The sequence below is a fragment of the Barbatula barbatula genome (genome assembly GCF_947034865.1).
Source record: "Barbatula barbatula genome assembly, chromosome: 1".
In the NCBI taxonomy this organism is placed as follows: domain Eukaryota; kingdom Metazoa; phylum Chordata; class Actinopteri; order Cypriniformes; family Nemacheilidae; genus Barbatula; species Barbatula barbatula.
The window spans coordinates 25,485,518-25,510,537 of NC_136766.1; the positions used below are offsets into that span (position 1 = coordinate 25,485,518).

The 25,020-nt window shown below is 38.9% G+C and overlaps 2 protein-coding genes across 4 annotated transcripts; both read right to left on the reverse strand.

Moving 5' to 3' along the window:
• Positions 1-7,133: 7,133 nt before the first annotated feature.
• Positions 7,134-19,093, reverse strand: tmem102 (transmembrane protein 102). 3 transcript variants are annotated; one of them, XM_079456063.1, is made up of 3 exons: positions 18,964-19,093; positions 18,117-18,337; positions 7,134-11,123 (listed from the first exon to the last, which is right to left on the reverse strand). In XM_079456063.1, exons 2-3 carry the CDS (start codon positions 18,325-18,327, stop codon positions 9,763-9,765), a joined length of 1,572 nt encoding a protein of 523 aa, XP_079312189.1. In that variant the 5' UTR covers positions 18,328-18,337; positions 18,964-19,093; the 3' UTR covers positions 7,134-9,762. The 3 variants fall into 3 exon arrangements, with proteins under 3 accessions (XP_079312189.1, XP_079312191.1, XP_079312190.1); XM_079456065.1 differs by having other exon boundaries at positions 7,140-11,123; positions 18,973-19,083; XM_079456064.1 differs by having other exon boundaries at positions 7,140-11,123; positions 18,620-19,053.
• Positions 19,094-21,995: 2,902 nt separating this feature from the next.
• tmem256 (transmembrane protein 256) lies at positions 21,996-23,761 on the reverse strand. The gene is made up of 4 exons (XM_079456096.1): positions 23,484-23,761; positions 23,237-23,274; positions 22,973-23,053; positions 21,996-22,458 (listed from the first exon to the last, which is right to left on the reverse strand). Exons 1-4 carry the CDS (start codon positions 23,563-23,565, stop codon positions 22,315-22,317), a joined length of 345 nt encoding a protein of 114 aa, XP_079312222.1. The 5' UTR covers positions 23,566-23,761; the 3' UTR covers positions 21,996-22,314.
• Between the last annotated feature and the right edge of the window lie 1,259 nt (positions 23,762-25,020).

A 25,020-nucleotide genomic window follows, 5' to 3' on the forward strand; every position in this document is an offset into this window, starting at 1 on the left:
ACACAGTTGTAACATTCTCACAAACACATACTTAAAAATCAACAATAAGCATTTCCATTAATAAACCAAGAAGAAATCATAAAACAATACTAGAATGATGGAAATCAGGGTTTGGCATCCAAACTGGGTGTACGTGCACACCACAGTCACCGCACCCTTAAAGCAAAACAGAATAAGCAGAAACAAACACCACGAGACAACTTCAGAAAATAAGTAAAATAAAGTTAAACAAACATCCTTACATGCACTGGAAAATAAATATAACAAAATCAACAAAACAAAGTCACAAACAACTTAAAGAAATAGTTAAAGGATTTCAGCAATCATAAAACGGAGTGCTGGAGAACAGATGTCACATGAGACATTCCAAGCGCTCACGCGCTGACGAGAAATTGTCACGGGAAGCGTCAAAGTATAAAAAGCAGCAGCATCAGATAGAGTTGAACCATATGCCTCGCGGTATCGGGAACCGTCTATTCCTCCACTTTATAGCCAGTCACACGCGCAAAGGATACCATCAGATCGCCACGTCGGGACCGCAGGAGAGGCATATACAGGAGGAAGGTGGCAGCCGCCAACAACCCACTGCAACGAACTATCGTCACAGCTTAAAAACCAAATAATAATTACGTGAAACCTACGCATCTATGTGCTAACTAGTTAGCCAAACAATACATACCTTGATGCGTTCACACAGCACGGGAATGTGGGAGGGGCATGTACAGCGAAAGTGGCAGCCAACGACAGCGTACAAAAACTACAAACCAAATAATGGTTACGTCAGATCATGCATATGCTAATGTTACTCGTGAGCCAAACACACATACCTCAAGCATCACAAGACACGGGACCACAAGAGAGGCATGTAAAGGGAGAGTAGCAGCCGCCAACAGCTCACAGCAGCAAGTTAGCCTCAAAAGCTCAGCGGAACCAGAAGGGGGAAGTCCCCGGGCAGTGGCGCACAACAAACGGCAACCACACACAAACAGTGAATAGGATCCCCTTTTATACGGTCTCGCATGGTTCATAATTAGACCCGTGATAACCCAACAGCCTTGTGTAATTAGGGACACCACAGTACGTCCCACCACACACGTTTCACTGGTGTGGTTAAACTCAACAGTCTTTCATAGCCGGCAGGCAACGACTTGAGCAAGGCACCTTACACCTACTTGTTCCCCAGGTGCTGCAGTGATAGCTGCCCACTGCTCCAGGTGTACGTCTGTTCAGAACCTGCTGTGCGTGTGTTCACTACTCTCTGGATGGGTTAAATGCAGAGGTCAGATTTCGGGTACGGGTCTCCATATCTGACAAATAGGTCACTTTCACTTTCATATAAATGTACTATTATGTTACAATTTGAAAGTACAGCAGAGACTGTACTCAAGCAATTTTATGGGGGTAACAAGAAATTTCTGGGAGGTAATACATCACCGATGTGATCAGCTCATTGAGCACACCCGCTGACCACTTTTCTACACACACCCTTTAACCATAAAGAATAATCTGTCTTCAAATCAAAGTGTAATTACAACTATCAACTTAATTTAACAATGAGACAGAATGGCGAGACAGAGTGAGTGTCTACATAATTCCCTGTTGTTCCTTCGAGGGCACCGTAAAAACAGCATTGTCTTGTCTTTATCTAGATGTGTGTGTACATGAGCATTCTCTACGGTAAATCTGCTGTGGATTAGGCGATTGGAGAAACAGAAGGCACAGACTGACACTTCATGTCTCAGCAGCCTCACCGCTCTCCTTGGGAGGATAATAACATCTTAACCGCACACTAAAGCAACCAGGCAGGAACTAATGAGCATCATGACACAGAATTCTTCGGCTCAGAACTTTACATACATACCACACAGTCCACATCTCGCATCTGTAAATAGATCAGAACTTCCTCCAATGCCCATGGTCTTGGTTGAATTTCTTGTGTGCAAAAATATGCTAATCCAGAGATTCATTATGATAATACAACTAATTATGTTATCTTCAGCAGTCTCTGTCTTTCTAAAAACATATTTCATCATAGTATTATATTACTACCCTTCAAGGAAAATTTGAGCTGTGCTTGCCCATACAAAACTCAATGTTGCAATGGTAGGGTGTTCTGTGTGGGTGCCAGGCTGTTGCTATGAGGTCTGATAATCAGGGTAATCTGTTACTAATTATTACAAGATCCCCATCCCTAGAGTCTAAATAGTATGTGTTCTGAACAAAAGAAAATCAATTTAGTGAAAATCCAAACCCATATCCATCCCCATCTCCTCCATATCTGTCTGCCGGTACATTTTAATTTAATCCTGTTCATCACAAACTGTTCTGGTTTTAAGGTGGAGCAAGGCTGCATGGACAGACGTAAAGTTTGCCCAGAACAGTTTCATTCCCCCAACCTTAAATATTGCTATTGTTTTGATTATTTGATGACAGGGGTCCTGATATAATTCACATCGTATTAATTCATTCAAATTTACCATGTCGTAAAATATGCAAGGATTCCCATGAGGTCGGGTTTAAAGGACTCGTCGATGATTCAGTTGGTCTCGATTAAAACAACTTTGAAGCTAATCCTGCTTGTACTGTACCCAGATTCAAAAGCACTTCGGCTTGAAGTGATTCGTGCAAAAAAGCAGGTTTTTACTTATTTTCTGGTGTATTTCCACTAGAAATAATGTATTTCCACTCCTGTCTCATTGGAGGTTGGGACTCTGTGCAGCGACTACATTGCATGTCGTCCACAAACTTTAGTCATGGCTTCACGTACACCGCTGTCGCTTGTGAAAACAACAATGGCGGCAGCGCGGTGGGTGAAATTGTCTAGATTAAGGGACGGTAACATTGTAATAATATCATTGTATTACGTCACAACTGGAATGAAATCTGAACGGCTAGATTTCTCACATGCTTGCAGAGAAAGGCACACCAAAACAAATTACAGTTTTTTTCACGTTTTCTGGGTTGCTAGATGCACCAGGTTGCTAGATGCATTACAGCCATTATACACAGAAAACTCCGATGACACCTTTAAATAACCCAAGAACTTTGCAGGTATTTGACAACACTAGCAAGAACACTTTGTGACAGCCATATAATAGATTCCTGATTTAGATTTAATATGAAGTTTCTATTAAAAAAATACAACATTAAGTGTTAACCTAAAGGGGCCGGACTCGCCCATATAAAGTAGTTCACTCTGTGTTATCGTGTCTCTGGACCGGAGAACAGTGTGTGCGCTACAACATTTTGAGTGACACTGACGCTTAATCAGACTTTATTCATCCCAATAGAAAGCATATAGATAATTGTCACCTATCTTTGTCTCATTCACCATACAGGAATTTATAAACGTGTCAACAAGCGTCTGTTTAAATTGTATTTCGCCTCTATTGTGATAGGATAGAGGAGAGCTGACAGAAAAGCGCATGGTAGAGACAGGAGAGCAGAATTGCATGAACTGCAAGGACTGCATGAAAGGGGAATCGAACTAGGGTCACCACAAGCGTATTAGCCCTATATGTCGACACACTACCCACCAGGCTATTGGCGCCAACTCTATTTAAAGACTTCTATTATTACAAACGAAGTGGGATTATATTTTTAAAAAATGCTAACTTTGTCATTGCTTAAAGCACACTACCTTATGAATAACTTTGACACCCCGTTCACACTGCAGGCTAATAGCTGTGACAGAGCGACGTGATCTAATTCATTTCAATGGTAGCTTAGCAACTTCCGGCGACAGTGATGGTTAGCGACAGGAAGTGGCCATGTGTATCAACCTGACAAATTGCAAATGATGAGAAACTTTAGGGGCACCTACCAATAGGAGTACAGCAGCGGAGCTCACGCATCTGTCTCCTGCAAGTCACTGCAGCCATATTAATGGAGATTATCTAAATATATATACCAGAAATTCTGCATCACTGTCTAGATACAGATAAGTGAGGGTTTCAATTTATCCAGTAACTGAGAAAATGAACTAAGTATACCGATCTAATGATAATGATCAAAATGGCCAAGAAGTAGAAAAACACAGAAAATGTGAGTCAAAAAGTCCTGTTTCGTCCCCTATAGGAAAAGGAGTGAAAGAGACAAGACTGCAAAAAGCAAGCAATTACTAAGACAGAAAATGACCAGAGAGAAAAAGAGGACAGAGAGATCAGTGAAGTGAAAGAAATGATCCACGTCACCATGCTCATCAACGACTCACTCATCTTTTTCTCATCTTATCTACATCACATGACCTCTGACCACCAATCAGGACCTCCAGCAGCTGGGTTAAATTTAATTGGATAACAGAAGAGAGGCAAGTGTTTTATAGTGTGCACACACACACACACACACACACACACACACACACACACACACACACACAGTGTTACTGAAAATGCAAAAAGAGTTCAAGATATAGAACACACACGTGCACGCATAAAAAGTAGCAGTTAACAATATTCCACAGGGAAGCTTGGTTAGAGGACATTAATGTCACAACCTTTCTTTAAAAAAGGGTGCTTAACCTATACCACAAAAATACAAAAAGAGAGAGAGCAAGTGAAGTGAGATATTGCTAAGAAAAGGGAGAAAATGAGATACTAGTGGGAGTTTAAGAGTAGGAGGAAAGCCCCCAGCCTGGTTGAGTGTTTGAGTATTGAGAACACACAGAGAGAAAGCGGGAGACAGAACATTGAACGGTCTCTCTCAGGCCCTCACTATTAAAAATCTAACACATGTGCATATCTTATAAAGATAAATGTAGTATATAAGAGCAGGGATGGGGGCGGGGAGTAAAACAGAGAGATACAGTGTTTAAGATATGGAGTGGGGGGAACTACAGGCTAGAAAGAGAGGATGAAAGATGGATGGAGGGGATTACCAAAAATTGGTGTGGGAGGGAAAGAGAGATTGCTGTGGAACAACACAAGTATGTCTATCTAACACGATGAAAGAAAATAATGCTCTCTTTATGACACACATGCACCAAACCAAATTCCCTAAACTTTAAGTCTCGAGATGGCAATAAAATGAGCCTCACCATATCTCTGCAACCTGTTTTAACAGCAGTAGCAATCAAGTAAAATGAGTCTAGCTATTACAACAAAGTGCCCAAGGTAGTTGGCATAAAGTGCCACAGGTAACTACTGTAGCATTAATGGCATCTGAGTGGTGAGTGTGCCAATTACTGCAGTAAATCCTGATGAAATTCTCAAGATAGTCTGAGCAATGTGGTTCAGTGGAACAGAAGTATTTAACGGATCTTACAGTATATGCGGAGCATCCAACACTCTTAAAGAGGTGCTGAAAAATGCTGTATGATTCCATAATAACCTGAAATTATAGCATAGCGTCCGATGATGCATCACTGAAGCCATGAACACAGGACGCATTTCTCTGCATGTGCACTCTTCAGCTGCAGCGTAAGGGGGTGCGTGAAGAAAGAAAAACTGTTCTGATTGGCTGTTTTGCGATTTATATGTCTTATACTGCCCCTTTTTCACGTACGGTATGGACAAACAAATTTCTTATGGCAGGAATCTCGTCGCGTTCGGTTAGGATACGGTGTAATATGCACGCACGCTAAGAAATGGCATATCATATGCATGCAAAATTGAAAATTGTCATATTTATTACATGATATTGCAACAGCATGCTATATATTTGCAATTGATGAGAATAGGTTGGGTATGTATCCAGTGTGTTTTGAAGCAAATAGTGGTGCTATTGTTGACTAAGTATATTAGTCATTATCTTCTAAATAACTGCATTTTAATTTAACATAGTATATTGATTTAATATTGCTAGCTTTATTGTAGCTCAAGTCGTCCAAAATGTTTATTTTCAATTAAAAAATAAAAGATGTTTAGGTGAGATCCATGTCTCAGAACCTGCAATGTAGCCCAAGTTCTATGGCAACGCGCTTTGATGGGTTGTAAAGCAGCTTTAAAGCATTCTTTTTAAAGCATGATTTCCATTCAAGGTAAATGCTGAGAAAAGTGCAATAAGCTTTCCTTATTGTGTATACAAAATGTGCTATGGGTCTCCGTAGTTGAGATATATTACCCTAAAGGATAAAGATCTGTCCACTATTTGACCTTGAGGTAAATGAGTCAAGTTGGTGCTCAGAATGAAGTATGTCCAGCAAGTGCAATGTTACCATGGCAATAACTGAATGACTGACAGACAGTCGACAGACAGGATATGAGCGTGCCAATCCAGGAAATCCTCTCGTGCCAGATGTGTAATCCTCTTTATGAAACAGGACAGACTGCTGAAGTATCAGTGAGACTATATGTGTCCAGCTTGGGGAATGAATGAGGCAGCAACTTCCATCATCTTTCTCTGTAGCGTTTGTAGAGTTTCTCATTTAATGGCATTCATTTATCTCTCCGGTCATCCACTGCTGTGCTTATGACCTACACAGTCTAAACAGTAAATTATTAAACCACTAGACAGAATTTGAGCATAAACTAAAATTGATAACAACAACCAATTAATTTGTTTGTGTGCCCCTCTGTGTCAGTTGTGTCAACTCCATAAAAATCGATAATTCATCTGAAATATTTGCATCATGATATGACACAAAAGTTTAGCTAAAACGTGATAAACGTTGTGCTTTGAAATCAGTCAGGATAAAGGAAGAAGGTCTTAAGTCATATCAACAATACTAAAACAAGTTAACTATGGTTAAGGTCAGTCATAGCAATTATAATCTATTCACATTTAAGGTATAGTTCACCCAAAATGAAAGTTTTGTAATGAATTAATCACTCTCTAGTTGTTCCAGCCGTATACAGTTCTTTGTTTGGTTGAACACAGAGAAAGATATTTGGACGAATGCTTGAATCAAACAATTCTTGGACCCAATTGACTATAGTAGGAAAAATTACAATGGTAGGCAAAAATGCCCCAGAACTGTTTGCTGTGGTACATTCTTCAAAATATCTTCTTTTGTGTCCAACAGAACAAAAACAATTATAATGTTTTTTCCCTACTATGGTAGTCAATGGGGTCCAAGAACTGTTTGGTTACAAACAATCATCCAAATATATGTCTCTGTGTTCATCAGAACAAGACATTTATACCGATTTGGAACAACTTGAAGGCGAGAAAATGATGACAGAATTTTCATTTTTGGGTGAAGTATCCCATTTAATGGTGTAAATTTAAACTGAACATGATTTTCTAAACATAGGAAACGCTTTACAGTCAAACAGCACTCTCTGTTGGACAAATACTGCATAACAACGTTTTAGACACTGGAGGGAAAAGCTGTCTGAAAGTACATCAAATTATACAGTAGAAAAGTACTATGGGCTAGATATTTGGTTCTATGAAAGGTTACAAAAATCTAATATAAAACAAAGCATACATTCTTAAAGATTTATTTTTTATTTCATGCCATCACACACAAATAAAACTAAAACATAACGCTCAAAAGGAAAAAAACTTTTGAGGCACACACAAGAAATGATATGAAATATATAAATATTTGTACCATTTAAATACACACTGCTCTGTTTTTATTTAAATTATTTGACTCACTTGAGAGGTACAATATGTTGTTTAAAATCATTTAAAAACTGTTTTGTAGAAAATGTATGGACTTTGGTTTCTTACAGATATTATACCTGAAATGTCTCAGGAATATTTTATCATGCCCTGAAGCAGGAACATTGACTTTACTCAAATAAATAATTATTATTGTATAAAACAGTCAAGTTTATTACCACAGACAATACGCCTTAAAATATCTCAGTTACAGAGATGTTGAAAACTCTGAAATTGCATAGTACCACTGTTTATCTGATATCAGGCATTGTGCTTAAACAGCGGCCATAATATACACAGAAAAACTCAAACACAAAATTAGAAATATTATCAATACTGATTTCAAGCATTTTATAACATTTACACCCACTAAATAGGCATTTTTAGGTATACAGTGCCAAACCCTGACAATACACAATAGACATATATCCTTTCCATATGCCCTCGTGTGATTTAATCAGCCCTTTGAACTTTCTTTTGTGTCTTTTCCTTGGCATAGAGAAAACAGACATCATAACCCATATACCACTGCACCAAAATACTACACAACCTCATTTCAGTAGTCCGATCTCACAAATTCATGCACATATGTTATATATATATATATGATTTTTAAAGAAGTCAATACTAAAAACTGTTTCAGGCTATTACATTTCGCAGTCAACCATTCCAAGGCAACACTGTTACTGATTGTTTAGCAATATGAACAGCAGCCATGACAGCAACACACAAATAGTCTGCCAACTCCAACAGGGCGCTGATGCAATTTATGCTTAATACACAAGTTACATTGTTCTTCAATCTCACTCATAGTGGAGGAGCTGGAGACATGGAGGCCGATGAAGGAATTACAATTAGAAAGAAAAAAACAAATGAGGAAGGAAAGTGGAGAGCTCAATGGTTCAGTCTAATCCATCTATGTGATGTAGATGTGTTTGACTCTCTCTATCAATCTATTATATCTGTGGAAGATAGATAGGAATGTACCATATACACACCCATCCCTGAAAACCCATCACACATTCCTTTCATCCTCTTGCTAATCTTCGGTTTAGATCACCACAAAACCTCATTATTCTATTGATCACATAAACGTTTACTGACGGTTTTATGCATATTCACACACATTTACACAACACTCACATTTATGTGAGTGCATTCTGGAACTTAGCTGATGCTAAATCAGTGTCATTAGCTCAACCAATCACTGTCTAGTTATTTAAAATAATCTCTCTCAATCATTGGCACACTATAACCTAGATATCTGAAAATACACAAAGTAGTTTCGGACAAAAAAGATTCTGTTTAAAAATATTATTTCTACAGGCTATACAGTGGCTTTTTACAGTGTAAAGAACAAGGCCTGGGTTTCAGTGATATTCTCTGCGTTTTATCCTCTCGCTCTGCTTTTACCTCTTCCTGTAAAGCACAGTTCAAAATACCAGTAAAAACCAAGAAAATGTACCTGAGAAAATGTGCAAGCAGGGTAACTGACATACTAAAACAGACTAAGCAAGAGAAGATTATGTGGTAAAAAAACTTTTCGACAAAAGATTACATTCGGTTTCATCATAATGTACCTTGGCCTAGTTGGTTTTCCTGTTGTATTGCCCTCAGGCTTTACAGTCAATACAGCACTTGTGTAGTCTCAATTCTCAGTAGTATTGAGCATCAGGCTAAAACCAGCATAAACCCTTAAGAACATCACCACCGTTTCAGTCTGTTTGATGTTCAGTCAGTCACATGGGGATTTCAGAAGAATGATGTTCAATCACGCCTTTTCCTTTTTTAAGAACTGGAATTGCTCCATTGCCATTCCAGTTCTCCCTGACATTTCTAAAATCAGTTGATAAGAGATTCTAGTAAATTTGATCTAGTAGCCGACTGTTCAGGGGATAGTTTACCTACAAACAAAATGTTGTCAACATTTATTTATGTCATTCAAAACCTATACATGACTCTGAGAAATGTCTCTATGGTTTTGTGTCTATATAATTGAAGCCAATGGGTTCCAGTATTATTTGGTTGGCGAAAGTCATACAGGTACGGAATGACATAAGGGTTAATAAATGATGAAAGAATTTTCAAAATTAAATTTGTTTGGTGATCTATCTCTTTCCACTTTTTATGATTTGGTGTTATACAGCAGAACGGTGACATGACGATGTCCTCGTTTTGTAATTGTGTAAACCTTGTGGGGTCTGCTTAGTCCACTCAGAAGAATTTGTCGTCAATGCGGAAATGTGGCCGTGTAACGTCATCTGGGTTGAGGAAGACTGAAATGGACTTGCCAGGGTTCTCCGTTACCAACTGTTGTAGTCGCTGTGCTAAACGGTCATCTTGTGGCGACACTGCACCATAACCATGCCTAGGCGATGATAACCCGTGCCCATTGCTTGTTGTTGCTGCCGCCTCACGTTTGAGCTGGCATGCCTGTTGTGCCTGCTCTAAAGCTGCTCTTAAGTGCTCAGCAGGATCTGAGCGTAAATGTGCAAGTTTCCGTGCAAGCAACAGGGATGCATCATCTGTGAGGTGCTCCAGCAGGTTGCATTGGGGAAGGAAGTAATTGGGACAGGTTTTGCCTAGAATGCAGTGTGCAAGGTCATCCAGAAGACCGAGGAACAGCCTGGAAGGTGTCTCATGATCTGGGCAGTTAAGGTAGGTTGTAGGCAAGCGATCACATGCCCAAAACATCAAGGTACGTAGGTGGTAAAGGCTAAGGCCAGTGCGAGGTCGAGCTAACAGTCTTGACAAAACAGCTTTAGCAGCTTGGAAGGCCTGTGCCATTGGATAGGGTACACATTTTTTCAGCTGAACCTCACTGCGGGAGAAGGCCAGTCTCCACTCACGGTCAGGTCTGGTAGAAGGAGTAGCAGCAGACGAACAGCATGGAAGCAAGTAAAAGCCACTGATAGCCTCCTCTTCGGTTATTTTACCATCCCAGAAATGGTTTGTAGTCAGCCAGCCCTGTGCAATAGCTGGCCAGCCACGAAATGAAACGACTGGAATCAAATCGTAAAGGATACGGCTAGTTCCTGCAGTGAGAATAAGCGTTGTTATTGGTCCATTCCGCTCTATACGATCAGGAACGGGAATCCCCCTTTGAGGATTCTGCCGCAGCTCCTCCACCGCCTTCCCAACTACATTCCAAAACCAGTCAGCGACCAACAGAGGTGAGAAATAGCATCCATCTAATGATTGAGGACATAAGGATGGGATTGAACCTTGTAAAGCTCCAGTTTCTTCCTCCTCATCGTCCTCATCTTTCTTTTCTCTATCATCCTCATCTTGACAGCAGATACTCCAACGTGACAACATTGCAGTGTCGCAGAGGCGTAGACTCAGCCATGAATGACATGCAGGGGAATGCCGCATATCCAGCGTTACGGGCTGATTGCGATCATGCATCTTAAGAGCAGGTACCAGTAAAGTGAAGTCCAAATCAAAGTCAACACCTCTGGCGTAGTCACCTAGGTCTTCTGGGTTAAGGTCAAGGACACCCTCCCTGGCCCCACCTGACAACAGCAGGTATTCATTGGCAACTGGTAGTCGCTTGTCTACCCTCTGCACCAGCCCTGCAAAGTAAGATTTAGTATAAAATTGTCAAAAACAAAATACAAAAGAATTGCAATATTAAGCAGCAATAAAAATTGTGATGCAAAACAACTATACAGGATCAAGACATATCTGATCTGACATTTACAGTGAAGCCCACTTTAGCCTCAGAGAAAGTGTGTTGCCAATACATGGAAAAGAATCACACTATGCCATTAAAACGTAAATGATGTAGGATACACAAATGGAAAGTTTGACTGTATCACTAATAATACTTTTTAGTTGCTACTCACCGACTTAAATCTAGATTATACCAAGGTTATTTATTAATTCTGTAGCACCACACTTTAAACTTGGTTTCAAAATAACCACGGTTACATTTAAACTATTATTTTGAGCCAGGTTTTGATTGTACAGTATATTTAGATGCACTTTTATCCTGTTGCTGTTTAAACTCAGATTTAAATCTCAGTCTGGGTTTAACATTTAACTTGGAATTGAGGAGGTTTCAATTATTTAAACTACAATTATCTGCAATTAAATGAGCATAAACAGACACTTTGAGCTTTAAAGCTTGACAAAAAGATGCATTTATTGTAAATAAAAATAAAGATAAATCAAAGGTGCCTTAGCTTTATGATTTATAAAAGTAATCCTGAAGAGTTTGGTTTGATTTTTGAGGTGTGTTTGATTGGGCCGATGTAAAACAGGACAATTTATGTAAATGCACATGCAAAAGATAAGGAAAGCTGTTTTTTGTAACCGTTGAACGCTTATGATGTGTATGTAAGTAGATAATATATTTTTATCTCGAATAGGAAATGTAAGGACAAAATAATTCTTGTTAATAATTATATGGCCACTGACTTAAATTCTAAAAGGGGGGCATGACCATGAGAAGGATGTGAAATACTGAATTATATCAACCAATTTTGGTTCAACCAATCAACCAACCAGTTAAGAAAAAATACATTTTACTGAAATTCTGTTTATTTTACTTTTTGCTTAAAGATAGTAAAATAAGTCTTGTACAAATTCCTGGTGTATTGAATAAATGTAAAGATTTACACTGGCAGCTCACAGCAGTTTTTGGTTTACTGTTCATCAACATGCCAGGAAGATAAGCTTCTTGAAGAGGTTTTGTACATCAGAGTATTCAAAATAATGTGATGCAAAACTCAAACACTAAAAACACCAGGGCTCAATGGGAAAGGCCAAAGATAATATAATAACAAGGTGCGTCACTGCCATTTCAATAAATTGGAAGAAATGCAATGCTAAATACTGTATCTGCCTGGAGGCGCTCTTGCTATGGCGTAAATAGCTGTCCGAAAAGCCGCCGAGTGCATGACTTTCATCAAACCGACTTTGGTATGGTGCTGTAGACGTTTGCATGTGCTGGGTGAGCGCACGTTTATCTATCTCAGCGCACAGAGCCAGTTCAGAGTGTGATTAAGCTCACAGAAATCATTTAAACGCAAAACCAGAAAACCCCAATTCACTTACACGTATTGAACCGTGGAGGTCGTATCGAACGTTTCAATTGTTATATTGAGAATTGTGGCCCTGGCAATCATACAGTACTTTTACATTTGGAAGCATATCGGGCAGTTTAAAAAACAACTTTTTATTCGGCAGATATCCTTTGTGGACACATCAGCCTTACTGTATGAGCCAATGTGAAAGTCTATTTCAATATGTAAAGAAAAAAACTTCAAACTAATCCATCAACTGATATTGTCCTACTAAGATAAGCACTGTACCTATGAATACAAAAGTAAATGCTTACGGGACTGCAACACCGGAGTCATTAATTGCAACTTACACATTTAAAATACAGTTTCTGTGACAAAGAACTACAAATGAAAGCATACAATGCAAGACTATGTCAAAAAATACATAAAGTATTTTTATAAAGATATGAAGAAAGGGAAAGAATATGCTTTGTATGAGACGACAAAAATCTCTTTAAGCCTCTTCTCAGTTTGAGCCTAAGAGAACTATCGCATTCAGAATAAGAGATTTGTCTGTGAAGATAAAAAAATTAATCGCCTCTCTCAATTCTGTTAGAAATTCAAGCCAGTGCTCTCACTTTAAGATGTGACCTGGCTTTTTAAATGCTTCTCACTGAGCATTTCGATGTTTCTGATATAATCCCCTGTGGAGTCTTTTCTATTAAAAAGGAACATCTTGCCTTTTAATAATTTATGAAGATGCAAAATGGTCAACACAAAGATCATTTACCACACTCTCATTTCACCCACTGTGATTATAGAGATTTCCAATAAAAGACAGTTAGTGATTAAAAATAATTGCCATATGGATCGATTATCTAAGTGTATTAATATCCTATAATGTACAGATGATTCCCACAGGGGAAATGATGAGAGAATCTGTTTCAATGGAATACAAGGTGCAACAGCTTTGTTAATTATCAATTGGTTTTATGCAAATCAATTCATTACGTTTTATCAGGCCCGGCCAGGTGTATTTCCAGCTGGATATCATTCCATCATGTGGTTAGCAATACTGACCAGTCGAAAACGTAAACAGAATAACAATGCCCTAAGTCTGACTTTGAGGAAACATCACCTCTCACTACGGGTGTGACGAGACACTTATCTCTCGAGACGAGACATGAGACTGGTTCATGAGACGAGATTTTTAGACGTTTTTAAAGAAATCCTCATTGACGAAATAGATAGGGAGATGTGTATTTTATTGACCTTAACACAAAATGCAAATTATGTAGGCATTATAAAATCAACTTATACTTTATGAAACACATTAAACTAGTTAATTATATCAAGCAGTAATAAATATGTAAACATTGCAAAATGTTTAGTCCCAAACTTAAAGGGATCATATGGCGCGAATACTTTTTTTTCTGTGTCTTTGGTGTGTTATAAGTTGCCCATGCTTGTATTAGACCGTTAAAATTGCAGAAATAAAAGTGTCGGAACAAATGATGCTCACCCAGACCTGCCAGAAACGCTTCTTGTAACCACATCCCCACAAATCTATATCAGTTCGTGGTATGATTTGATTAAGACCACCCAAAAATATACGCAAGTAAGGTGGGCGTACCTGTCAGTAGAATTGCTTTGCAACCTGGTGTTCCAAATACGGTAAGAAGTGTTACATTTGCACTGGTTAACTGGCCAATCATAGCACACCTCGCCTTACAGAGCGATGATCTTAGTAAAACTCTGCACGTTTCAGAGAGGCAGGGGAAAGAGGAGATAAAAACAGTCACGGTATGTGAAAAATACAGTGATTTTGAATCTTAAATCGTGTTTACACATTGCATAACATCTAAAAAAAACCGATAATATCCGTTTTAGCCGTGTCATAAGACCCCTTTAAATGACAAGCAGTAATTGCACAAAAGGTATGCTTTGTTTTCTTAACAGGCATTGCTTTTAGTAAAGAGCTTTAGTTGTTTTCTCTATATGCTTTTGCATAGTGCTGGTATTAGCAGATGTGGCGATCCTATCAAACTCTCAATCCTCCTTCCTCCACTGACTGAACCCTCATACCCTTCAGAGAAACATTTAAAACTACATAAACACATGATGTTTTATGCTTCCATTGCACCTATATAAGACAGATGATCCGTTTTTGAAGAGAGACATGCCTGTGAATGTATTTAAAATAACGCTGTGTGCAGTTGTATAATGTACTTAGTGTGGTACAGGCAGCTCAGCTGCCGACAGCACTAACCGTTGCATACGCGAGAGAATGATGAAACCCCTCCATCTAGTGCGTGTTTACGTAGAATAACGTGGGAGATAGCAACGCGGGATGAAAAAATGGCCAGGCCCGCCGGTGTAGCTCACATTACACACATACCTTGTGCAGTTATTAGCATGTACTGTACAGAAATGAAAACAGGTCGCACCACAACAAATTGTGTGCTTGCATAACGTTCCCAAATATATTTGGGGTTGCACAGTTTAAATTTAGGGAGCATATGCAACTAAAATTGTCGCAATTTTGAGCCCTGCACTCCATCATACCAATTGCGTAAGGAAATTGTGTTCTTATCAGACACATCAGAACTCTTCACACCCCTACCTCTCACGACAAGCACTTTCCAAGTAGCCGGTTTCCAGTCGCCTCTATATTTTCTCTGTAGATTTCACTGGCTAAATAACTTGCATCATATTGCTGCTGTTTCAAAAGGTTTGTCCTTCTGAAACCTTGTTTCTCCATATTTCTTGCCACAAATAATTATTAGCACTAGGGGTGCTCCGATCAGGATTTTTGGGGCCGATCACCGATCCCCGATTACTGGAAGCTGTATCACCCGATACCGATCACCGATTACAGGGTCTATTTGAAGCCTTCTATTTATCATGTAGCATTATTTATTAAACGATATGTACATTACGTATTACAATTAAGAGAAGACAATTTATCATGGATTGACAACTGTGTATTTATTTACAAGAAACATGTTCAGCATATTAACTTAGCAGCCTGTGCTTGGTTATTGGGAACAGCTTAGGGCTTGACAAAAACAACTTTCCTGTAGAATATAAAATAAAATAAAGACAGAACATCTAAGCATCTTTAAATTTAGCTTTAGACTTTAAACTAAAACTATTGTTTTGAGTCAGTCAGCCATCAGTTTTTTCTAATATACTTGAAGGACCACAGGTGCACAGCAACAAAAAATACAAATAAGTAACAACTTCCATATCTGTATCTATAACTTTGCGCTTTTTGTGGGCATTTATAGAGGGCATTTATGTTTTTCGCAATTAGACGGGAGTCGCCTGGCAAAAGCCACTCCAATGACGCGAATTTAATCCACGAATGAAGCGAATTTCACTCGCGAATGAAGCGAGTAAAATTAAAATGTTCAAACGTCCAACTACTCGCGATAGCGCATTTTATTCCCGCAAGTCGCACTGTGAACACACAGTTACTGTCCCTGCTGTAGGGTTGCTGTCTTTGAAACGTCTCTGTTACCGACAGCTGAGTGAGTGGCGCGTGAGTTGCTGAACGGTCTCGCGCTGTTTTAGCGCTAGCTAATTTAGAAAACTCCTCATATTCCTTTACGTGACTAACCTTCAAATGTCTGAAGAGGTTGGTTGTGTTCAAATGTTTTGCTGTCTTTCCGCCTCGTGGAATTTGCTTGGTACACACATTGCAGATTGCTAATGTATTGTCTTTGCACACACCTTGTACAATTGCCAGACCGGTGAAGCCATTTTTAGCAGCGGGTAAAAAATTGTCTCGCGAGTTTTGCGTCATCTGATCGGCTTTTCTGTATCGGCCTTTATAGAGACCGCCGATCAAACATCCCAAAGCAATTATCGGTCGATTATGATCGGCGACCGATCAATCGGAGCACCCTTAATTAGCACCCTTCATGTTTGTCATTGGGTGTTATAAATTTCGAAACAATAAATAGTATTTAAAAGTGCTTTTCAACTTTGACAACAGAGTATTTAGTCATTTTAAAAGCAAATTTGGACATCCAAGGTTTGTATGACAATATATCAAATACAATCTCGTCAAATTTAAAATACATGATCACAAAAGCTGCTTTACGTTAATGGATGCTTCACATACTAATTCAATTTTGTATTATTTAAATCAAACCCATGGCCTTGGTACAGGTAGAGCCATGCTACAGGGATCAGAAAGAGTCTATAAAATATTTGTTTTGGGGGTCACAGTGACCTTCACTCCATTTAGCCATTTGAATGCTAAGCGTTCCTTCAGTTTCTCCAATAGTAATGATCCATTTGCCCTTTACATTTTTAACAACCTACAGTATACCTCTGCGTCAGTATAATTAGTTCAGCTGGGAGGAAAAGTTTCAGGTAGTAACCTTATTGTAGTGAATGTATTTGTTAGTATGCATATGTTATGTTAATGTCAAATGCTAAACAAAACCAACATCAATGTTTTAATTTCATGGCTTTCGTGTTTTTACGAGTCTGGACTCCAGTAGTGACTCAACGTATAAAACTTGATGAGCATCTAAACTAAATCATCAGTCATTCAATCATAAATGACAGAACCATCTAAATCAATGTTAAGGAACACCCTGTCTAGCACAAAAATAAAATGCTGTATATCTGTCACTGTCGGTGGGTATATGATGGATGTTCTCTTGAAAAACTGCATCATTTAGGAAACAGCAGGATGGCAGAGGAAAAAAAGTGAGAAGAGTTTTGCTAAACAAAAAAGGGTAAAAAAAAAGAGAGTGAGAAACAATACACCTAAATATCTAAATCATTTTTAAAAAAATGGAAAGGGAAGAATAGAAGACAGAAGGAAACCGTCACCTAATCCAGCACGTCACAAGGTTATGACAGGCACAGAAAAAAATAGCATTTTCCTCACCGATGTCAGAGAGATACAGAATGACATATTTAGTATGTTGGGGGAGGAGAGGGGTGACACATTACAGCAAGTTGTGCAAAAAGGGGGCTGGGTGGCGGTTTGGTTTACACTGCTAAAGAACAAATGTAGAAGTAGAGACATCTGCTGGACAAACAAGTTCAATTGAGTCAATCTCTAAATCAGAGACTTGGACAAGTGAACCTTCAACAATGCAAAAGAAATGTTATTCCTTAAACAGATGAATGTTTGAGTTTAAAGGTTTGATAAAAGAACAGCACAGCTTATAATTGCATTAAAAAAGGAAGAGTAAACTGTTTGCCTAATTCTCTAGACCTGTTTGTGTTACTATTTGCCATCGTTTTAATTGGTAATCCGAGTCTTTTTGAATTTGTTAATCTTATGTTTAAGATTATTTACCATGTAAGAGGTAAAACAAAGTGGCATCTATCTAATAACGTCAGGCCTTTTCTGTTAACCAATGACCAATCTGCAGCCAAGATTGGTTCGGTTTACACATGTGCCCTGTAGCAGAATAAACATATGTGTGATCTTCAGACAATTACTTCTGACCACCTGAAGCGTGCATTTCTACTTTGTGTATAGCTATACGTTTTGGCCGTCATGTATTTGAACTGTGTTTGTGTTCGCACCCAGCATGTTGAAGATAAAGTCTTTGGCCGTGTGCACCTCGAGCGCAGTCTGGTCTCCGAACTCCCCCTGCTCCAGCTGCACAAGCTCCTGCACCTGCGCAGACAGCTGCTCGAGTGTCGTGCCCGAGCGGAAGTCGACCTCCGACACCCGCTTCACCGGCACTGGTGCGCGCGGGGCCACGGCAGTGACGGCACTCCTGAGCGCCTCCATTAAGCATTACCTGAGATAAATCGTGACAATACAGCCAAACGTCATAATCTTCGTCACACTTTAGACGATCGACAGATCAACTGTTTGTGTTTTAAGTATCGTGACACGGTTATAGTTAAAAAAGACAAAGTCCTTATTAGGACGGGGGAAACTCGCTAAATTATGCTTATATAAAGCGTCTAACAACTATACAGCAGGAGACCGTTTCAATTCCAGCCGCTAAACTCAAACTCGGGACTTCATTTTTAATAATACCTAAAAAGTTAAACACCGATAAGTTATTCATACTCACTGCATCGGAATGTAGGTCAGTCACTGGGCAGATTAAGCGGCTAATTAGCCAGCTAATGTTTTTACAGTGAAACAACTAAGATACATGACAGTCCGTTTTTACAAACACAACGACACTTATGACAGCAAGTCTAGCTCACTATGACGTGCTGTAGGGGGAATTGGTGCGGTTCTTTTTTTAGCTCAAGCTCATAAGAGCATGTACATGTCCATACTGTGGTGCATGAAGACCGAGCAGCTCAAATTAGCCACCTAGCAGGTGAGGATTGGTACATTTAAAGCTAATTTGCTAAGAAGATAAAGACCTCGAGGTTCAGCGATGACACGTATTTCATTTACACACACCCTGTTTACCGCCGTCTGGACGCTCTCTGCCTTAGACCCCGGGCTGTTTGTTTTGATTTCGTATGTGAAACAGGATTTCAGCTCCCGTCATTTCCACAGGTCCCCCTGCGCGCACCTTCCCACTGGCAACGCTGTCCCCGGAAATCATGGACCTCCTCCGAGAATCTTGGGATTAGTAGTATTTTAAACGGGATGTATAGTTTAAAAACGAATCCCAAAGTACACTTTAGTTGGTAGAGATCACGCAAAGATGATAAAGCATGACCGTAGTAAAGCAAAGATGTTATATATTAATTTTGAGCTGCTGCTTTGAAACGTAGTTTAAATTAGCTTAATTATTTGATATCATTTTACAGGTTGCATAGTTCATATTGACGTAGTTAATACGAACAATATTTATTCTATAAAAGTATTGCTTAGCCTATTGTATGTGTATGACTTAATCTACCATTGTAGCCTATATTTTAATGTAAACTAAAATAAATGATTCAGTCACATTTGACTAGATCACTGTTCATTGTTTTTAATTAAATTTCATGTTGGAGTGAAGAGTGCCCTCCAATCAAACCGTGGCCTGACAACTTTTAAACTAATACATATTTTGCTCTAATGCTTTCTTCCATGACATCCAAGATTTTCATAACCTTTCTTGGTTTGCTCTGTTCAATCCCCTCTTGTGCGGCGTCACCTTGAAACACCTCCCCTTTGAAGCAGCATCTGAGATGCTGACAGCACAGATTATTGATTCCGTGGAATATGCGAGTCCTAAAACATTTAGAGTTTCAATTCTTTTCTGCTTCACTAAGATCATCAAGACACATCACCTAGCAGCTATATGCCTAAACATAAACAACTTAACCCTGTCATCTTTATTCCTAATGCTGTATTAACACAAAACACTTATCTCTCACATAAATCTGCAGTGGCTGTTCAATTCAATTTTATTTATAAAGCGCCTTTCACAATTTGCATTGTTCCAAAGCAGCTTTACAGGGGAAAAACGAAAAACCCAAGAAAGGGTAAAACACACTACATGGTGTGTTATATAATAAATCCAATTATTCTAGTAAATAATATCTAATGTCAGCATCTCCTGGTGGTTTATTTAGCATATTTGCATTAAGTGAATGCTTGGCTGAAAAGATGCGTTTTTAATCTAGATTTAAATTGGGCGAGTGTGTCTGATCCTCGAATAATATCAGGAAGGCTATTCCAGAGTTTAGGTGCTACGTATAAGAAAGCTCGACCCCCTCTGGTGGATTTAGATATTCTAGGTATTATCAAAAGTCCTGAGTTTTGAGATCTTAGAGAGAGTGATGGGTTGTAGTGTGATAGAAGCTCTGTTAGGTAGGTAGGGGCTAAACCCTTTAAGGCTTTATAAGTGATTAAAAGAACTTTAAAGTCAATACGATACTTAATGGGTAGCCAGTGAAGGGTTGATAACATTGGGGTTATGTGATCGTATTTTCTGGACCTGGTTAGAACTCTGGCAGCTGCGTTCTGAACTAACTGTAGTTTAGTTCAGGATAGGCTGTCTATCCATAAAGTTCATATCTGTATACTACAGTGAAGGAAACTGATAAGTGTCTATCACAAAAAAATATAGTAGCTTAAACATTTGTTTTTAATATTGAAGAATATTTAGTGACAGCTTTTGAAGCAGCACTTCAGAAAGAATGGAGATCTTTTTTATGGGAGTGGCGTGGTTGAAAGAAGACTGACATGTTGAAGTGAAATTATATTAACACTTTTGTGGGATATGCTTGTATGGATGCCAAGAAAGAGGAGGCAAAGAAGAGAGTACTTATGACAGGCCTTTCTCCCACATCTTTATACGATCTCTCAAAGTTCTCATGACATAGCCCCTCAGTGCACAATGACTGACAACCTTGTTAACAGTCATTTTGGCTTGGAAAAAAATCTTGTCACAGCTGTGGTGAGGGTAAACACAAAAAGTCAAATTGCAGTAAATCATATTGCCTATAATAAGGGAAATAAACACAATTCCTTTCATAATTAACAAACCCTACCTAGACACCCTGTCGCCATTGCCCACTTCTCATTAATCTGGTAAAACTGTCCCCAAGACTTTGCTTCAAACACAGATAGATCATTCAAGCGCAATGAGAATTTAACGACTGAATGACCACAGGGCCACTGCGATGTATTGCGTGCTTTAAACATTGATTTTTGCTGCCTGATTTTATCCAGACAGAGATGGGGTTGAGACACTTAACGTGGCCTCACGAAGCAGAACGCGATACGCTTTTGTGGATTTTAACGAGGAGACCCTTATCTAACTTCAGTAATGAGTGACTGGTGCAATTCCCAGTGATACCGAAGTGTCAGAGAGAAGAAAAGGGAAATAAGGAAGAAACTTCAAAGCAGCCATCAATTTATAACTCTGTTTAGAAGGCATCCAACTTTCCCAGCTTGTTTTGGTTCCGAAATCACAATTTGGTGCATACCAGGAAAATTACTATACATTACAAGTGTTACCACTTATCATGAATGTCTTTCTTTTAACTAGCAGATCATTTCATGATTCTTCAATCAGCGCAGTGAAGAGAGGACTAAAGTGGTTTGATTGCCTTGCCCTGATTTGCAGGGCTCTGTTAATAGCCAGAGTTAATGAGGATTTTACGAGTAGTGTGATCACTTTATTGGGACATGCAGCATCAATAGAAGCCTCTCGCCTCAATGGAGTTGGCTTATGAAGCTGCCCTTGCAAATTGACCTGAGGATTTATAAAGCAATTTTCAAAAGTCCCTAACCCAGCTACAGCATATGCCGACAGTCACAGGCCCGATTATTAAAACCTCATTGGATTTCACTTTCATACTGAATAAAGACACAGTTAGTTTGGACACTGAAAGTGCTAAAAGTGAGGTCACCGGTAATGAACTGCTTTGTGCTGTCGTACTTAGAGGATCAAACCCTGTGGGCTACAGAGACATTTTATCATTGACCTGAGAGTTATTCAGTGAAGTATTCTCTCCACAAACCACAATAGCAGAAGGTCAAACTGGCAATCAACTTCTAAGACAGCTTTATTTTTTCAAACAAAGAAAAAGTATGTACATACACACTCACTCTCAGTACTAAGGGGAAAAAAATATCACACTGACAAAATAAAGATGCCTATGACAGTGTTGAAAAGAAGATGTTAACCCCTTGGCCTTATCATCACTTTCCAGACGTGACTGGGTTTAGATAAGCAGTGGGTTTCTTCATCCTTCTCTTCTGCAGCCGCCCCAAATTTCCTCTTTTCTTGTTTGAGTAACAAATGTATTTTTCTGAGAATGCTGGAGTCAGAGGACCGGGGGTCTATCCAATGGAGATGGTTTACGTTTAAAGAGCCATTGCAGCCCAGCCGACAATGAGTAGAGTTCCCCCAATCGGTGCCAGCTTACTGAAGCTGGGGTCATTTGTTAAGGCCTGGTGGTACAGTGGACCGCAGAAGCAGCTCATGCCAGTGAGGAGAATTGCACCTGCCTATAGCGGTAAAAATAGGGTCCGTTACTGTTATTACTGTTTGTCCTATTATTATGTACAAAAGCAGCTGTGTATTCTAAAGGATCGGTTCTTCAAGCACATATCAATTGGAAAAAAATCGATTGTAAAGATATTAGATATTTATGTGTATCTTTAAAATTGACAGAGTAAGGCAATGTCAAAGATCAAAATCATAGTGACATTAAGGTTTATTATCTCAAAAATAGATCATGATACCTCAGGCTGGTTTTCACATAATTCACTTTTAAAACATTTAAAAAACAAAGTTTACTTAGACATAAACGTACAGGACAGTGACTACTTCACAAGCACACGGACAATCCCAAGCTGTTGTGACATCAGCCATGTCATTTTCAAAATCAAACTACGTTTAGAACTAAATGCCCACAAGCATATTCATGTTCATATATTCACTCATAATGGTTGGTTACATGAAAAATAGCTGTACAATTATGTCCTTATTTGAATAAGATGAAATGTGTGTTTACAGTACCAGAGCAGGTTTCCTGCATCGAGCAGCTCCTAACAATGCCAAACTGTGATAGATATGGTACTTGTTTGCTGTGTCATACAACTGAAAGGTACAAAAAAATAACATATCATCAATGTTGCACTTTGTCACGGTTAATTACGGAACAAATCACTAATACCGTGCTATTTTAACTCCAAAGGCTTCCCAATCTACATAATATATTGTTTTGATCATAATGTCAAGGTAAATTGAATGACAACAAAATAAAGGGCCACATGTACTCGCCTCCCTCTGGTAATCGCTCGCTTCACTGCGTCTAAAGCCTGTAAGGTACAAGATACAGAACAATAGTAAAAGTTCCAAAGCTTACACAAACTTTAAAAGAAAAGTTGTCTCGTTTATATGATTGTGCGCACAGTCACGTTGTCATGTCCAGTTGCCAAACTGAATTGCGGTATTTTGAATCGTATTAACGCGATCGTTGTCATATCTGTCAAAATGAAAGAAAATCAGTCAGATAGGATAGACTTACCGTGCGATCCATATGCACCTGCGGCGACTGCAAGAGCACCAGAGATGCCTGCTAACCTCTGAACAAGCGAAGCGGCACTCATGACTCCCGATATGCACAGCGATAAACCGAAACCACTCTGCGTCTGCAGGAAACTGCTGTCATTGCGGATCTAACAGGAAGAACGATTCCTTATACCCGCAGTTACGTGCGCGGAGCCAAGATGGCGTTCAGCTTTACAGTTGCACAGGGTGTTTGACCAAGGGCCCGAAAAAGCTCCGCCCCTCCGTCTCGGCGATGGCAGTGACCAACACAAAGTCCAGGTTATGTCAATGAACGCGGTTGCACAATATTGTAAGAACAATAGGTTAAATATAATGACAAATAGCAAGTTTGTTTTAAATCTCTCACTTTAGAATTATGCTATATGTTGATTATAAGTTAAAGTGATCATACGTTTTATGAACACACTTTTCGCATATACTTCATTAGTCAAGGTCACAAAAATACATTAAAAACAGTAGGCCTATGTTAATAATTTACCCAGCATTCTATTCGTAACATCTATTTGTGTTAGGGAATATAAATTGAATATGTTCATTTCAACATTTATACTAATGCATTTTAATATACAAATATCCGTAAAGCACAAATGGTCAAACAATAAACAACTGTATTGTTTATAACTAAATTTAAGATGAATAAATGCTGTAAAAAATGCCCATTGTTGGTTCATTTCAGGTAACACATTAATGGTGATGAATACTTTTGTAAGGTTTACTAAAACCTGACCAAACGTAAACTACAGTACACTGTAAAAACACTGCACGATTTTATTTATAAATTCCTGGTGGTACTGGTGACTGAATTCGAGGGTCTCATTTTCCAGTGAGGGGCGCTATTTTACAGACAAAAAATGTCGTTGATGAACAAAATAAACCCTCAAAGCTTAAAAACACATTTTTAACTAAACTAAAAGCTTACAGAAACGTTTAGCATTTTTACATTTTCAAATAACCATCATTTAGTATTTATTATTACATTTACCTCATGAAGACCTCACAATAAGGAACTCACAATAGCCTAAGTGATGTTAAAGTTAGTATTTGTATTAAGGCATATAGTCCCATGATTTTAGGTCTTTGGTTTCATGCTAGCGTTCTTTGGCTATTAACAGTAGACAAAATGAAAAGTCCGACATGCAGAACTAAACATTGTAGTGTTCAAGGCTTTCCAAAGCCAAAACTTCTGTTCACCAAGGCAGTTCTTCCTGCATCCAGTTCTTGTGGTTGCCAGGTAATCTGAATACGCTGTTATGATGGACAGATAGATGGATGAATAGACAGATAGATAGTCTTCTCTCATATTCATATTTATCCTTGGTAAAATATATTCTTAGATTTCTTTTGTGAATATCACAACACCCAACAATCTTCATCCTTCAACCCAGCTTTCTCAAAAAGAGAGCTTTAATAATAGATCAAAGATGAGGCTCAGTCGCTTTTTGTGTGGTAGTTCAGCAGGTGTGTGGATTCAGCCCCCTTTCCAGCGTTATACT

Excerpts from the sequence above, each read along its gene's own strand:
- tmem256 (XM_079456096.1), bottom strand. The coding sequence starts at position 23,565 with ATGAGTGCCGCTTCGCTTGTTCAGAGGTTAGCAGGCATCTCTGGTGCT. Across the intron at positions 23,054-23,236 it reads CGAGCGATTACCAGAGGGAG|TTGTATGACACAGCAAACAA; the intron begins GCGAGTACATGT and ends TGTACCTTTCAG. Across the intron at positions 22,459-22,972 it reads GATGCAGGAAACCTGCTCTG|GCAGGTGCAATTCTCCTCAC; the intron begins GTACTGTAAACA and ends TTACCGCTATAG.
- tmem102 (XM_079456063.1), bottom strand. The coding sequence starts at position 18,327 with ATGGAGGCGCTCAGGAGTGCCGTCACTGCCGTGGCCCCGCGCGCACCA. Across the intron at positions 11,124-18,116 it reads CTTTATCTTCAACATGCTGG|GGCTGGTGCAGAGGGTAGAC; the intron begins GTGCGAACACAA and ends CTTACTTTGCAG.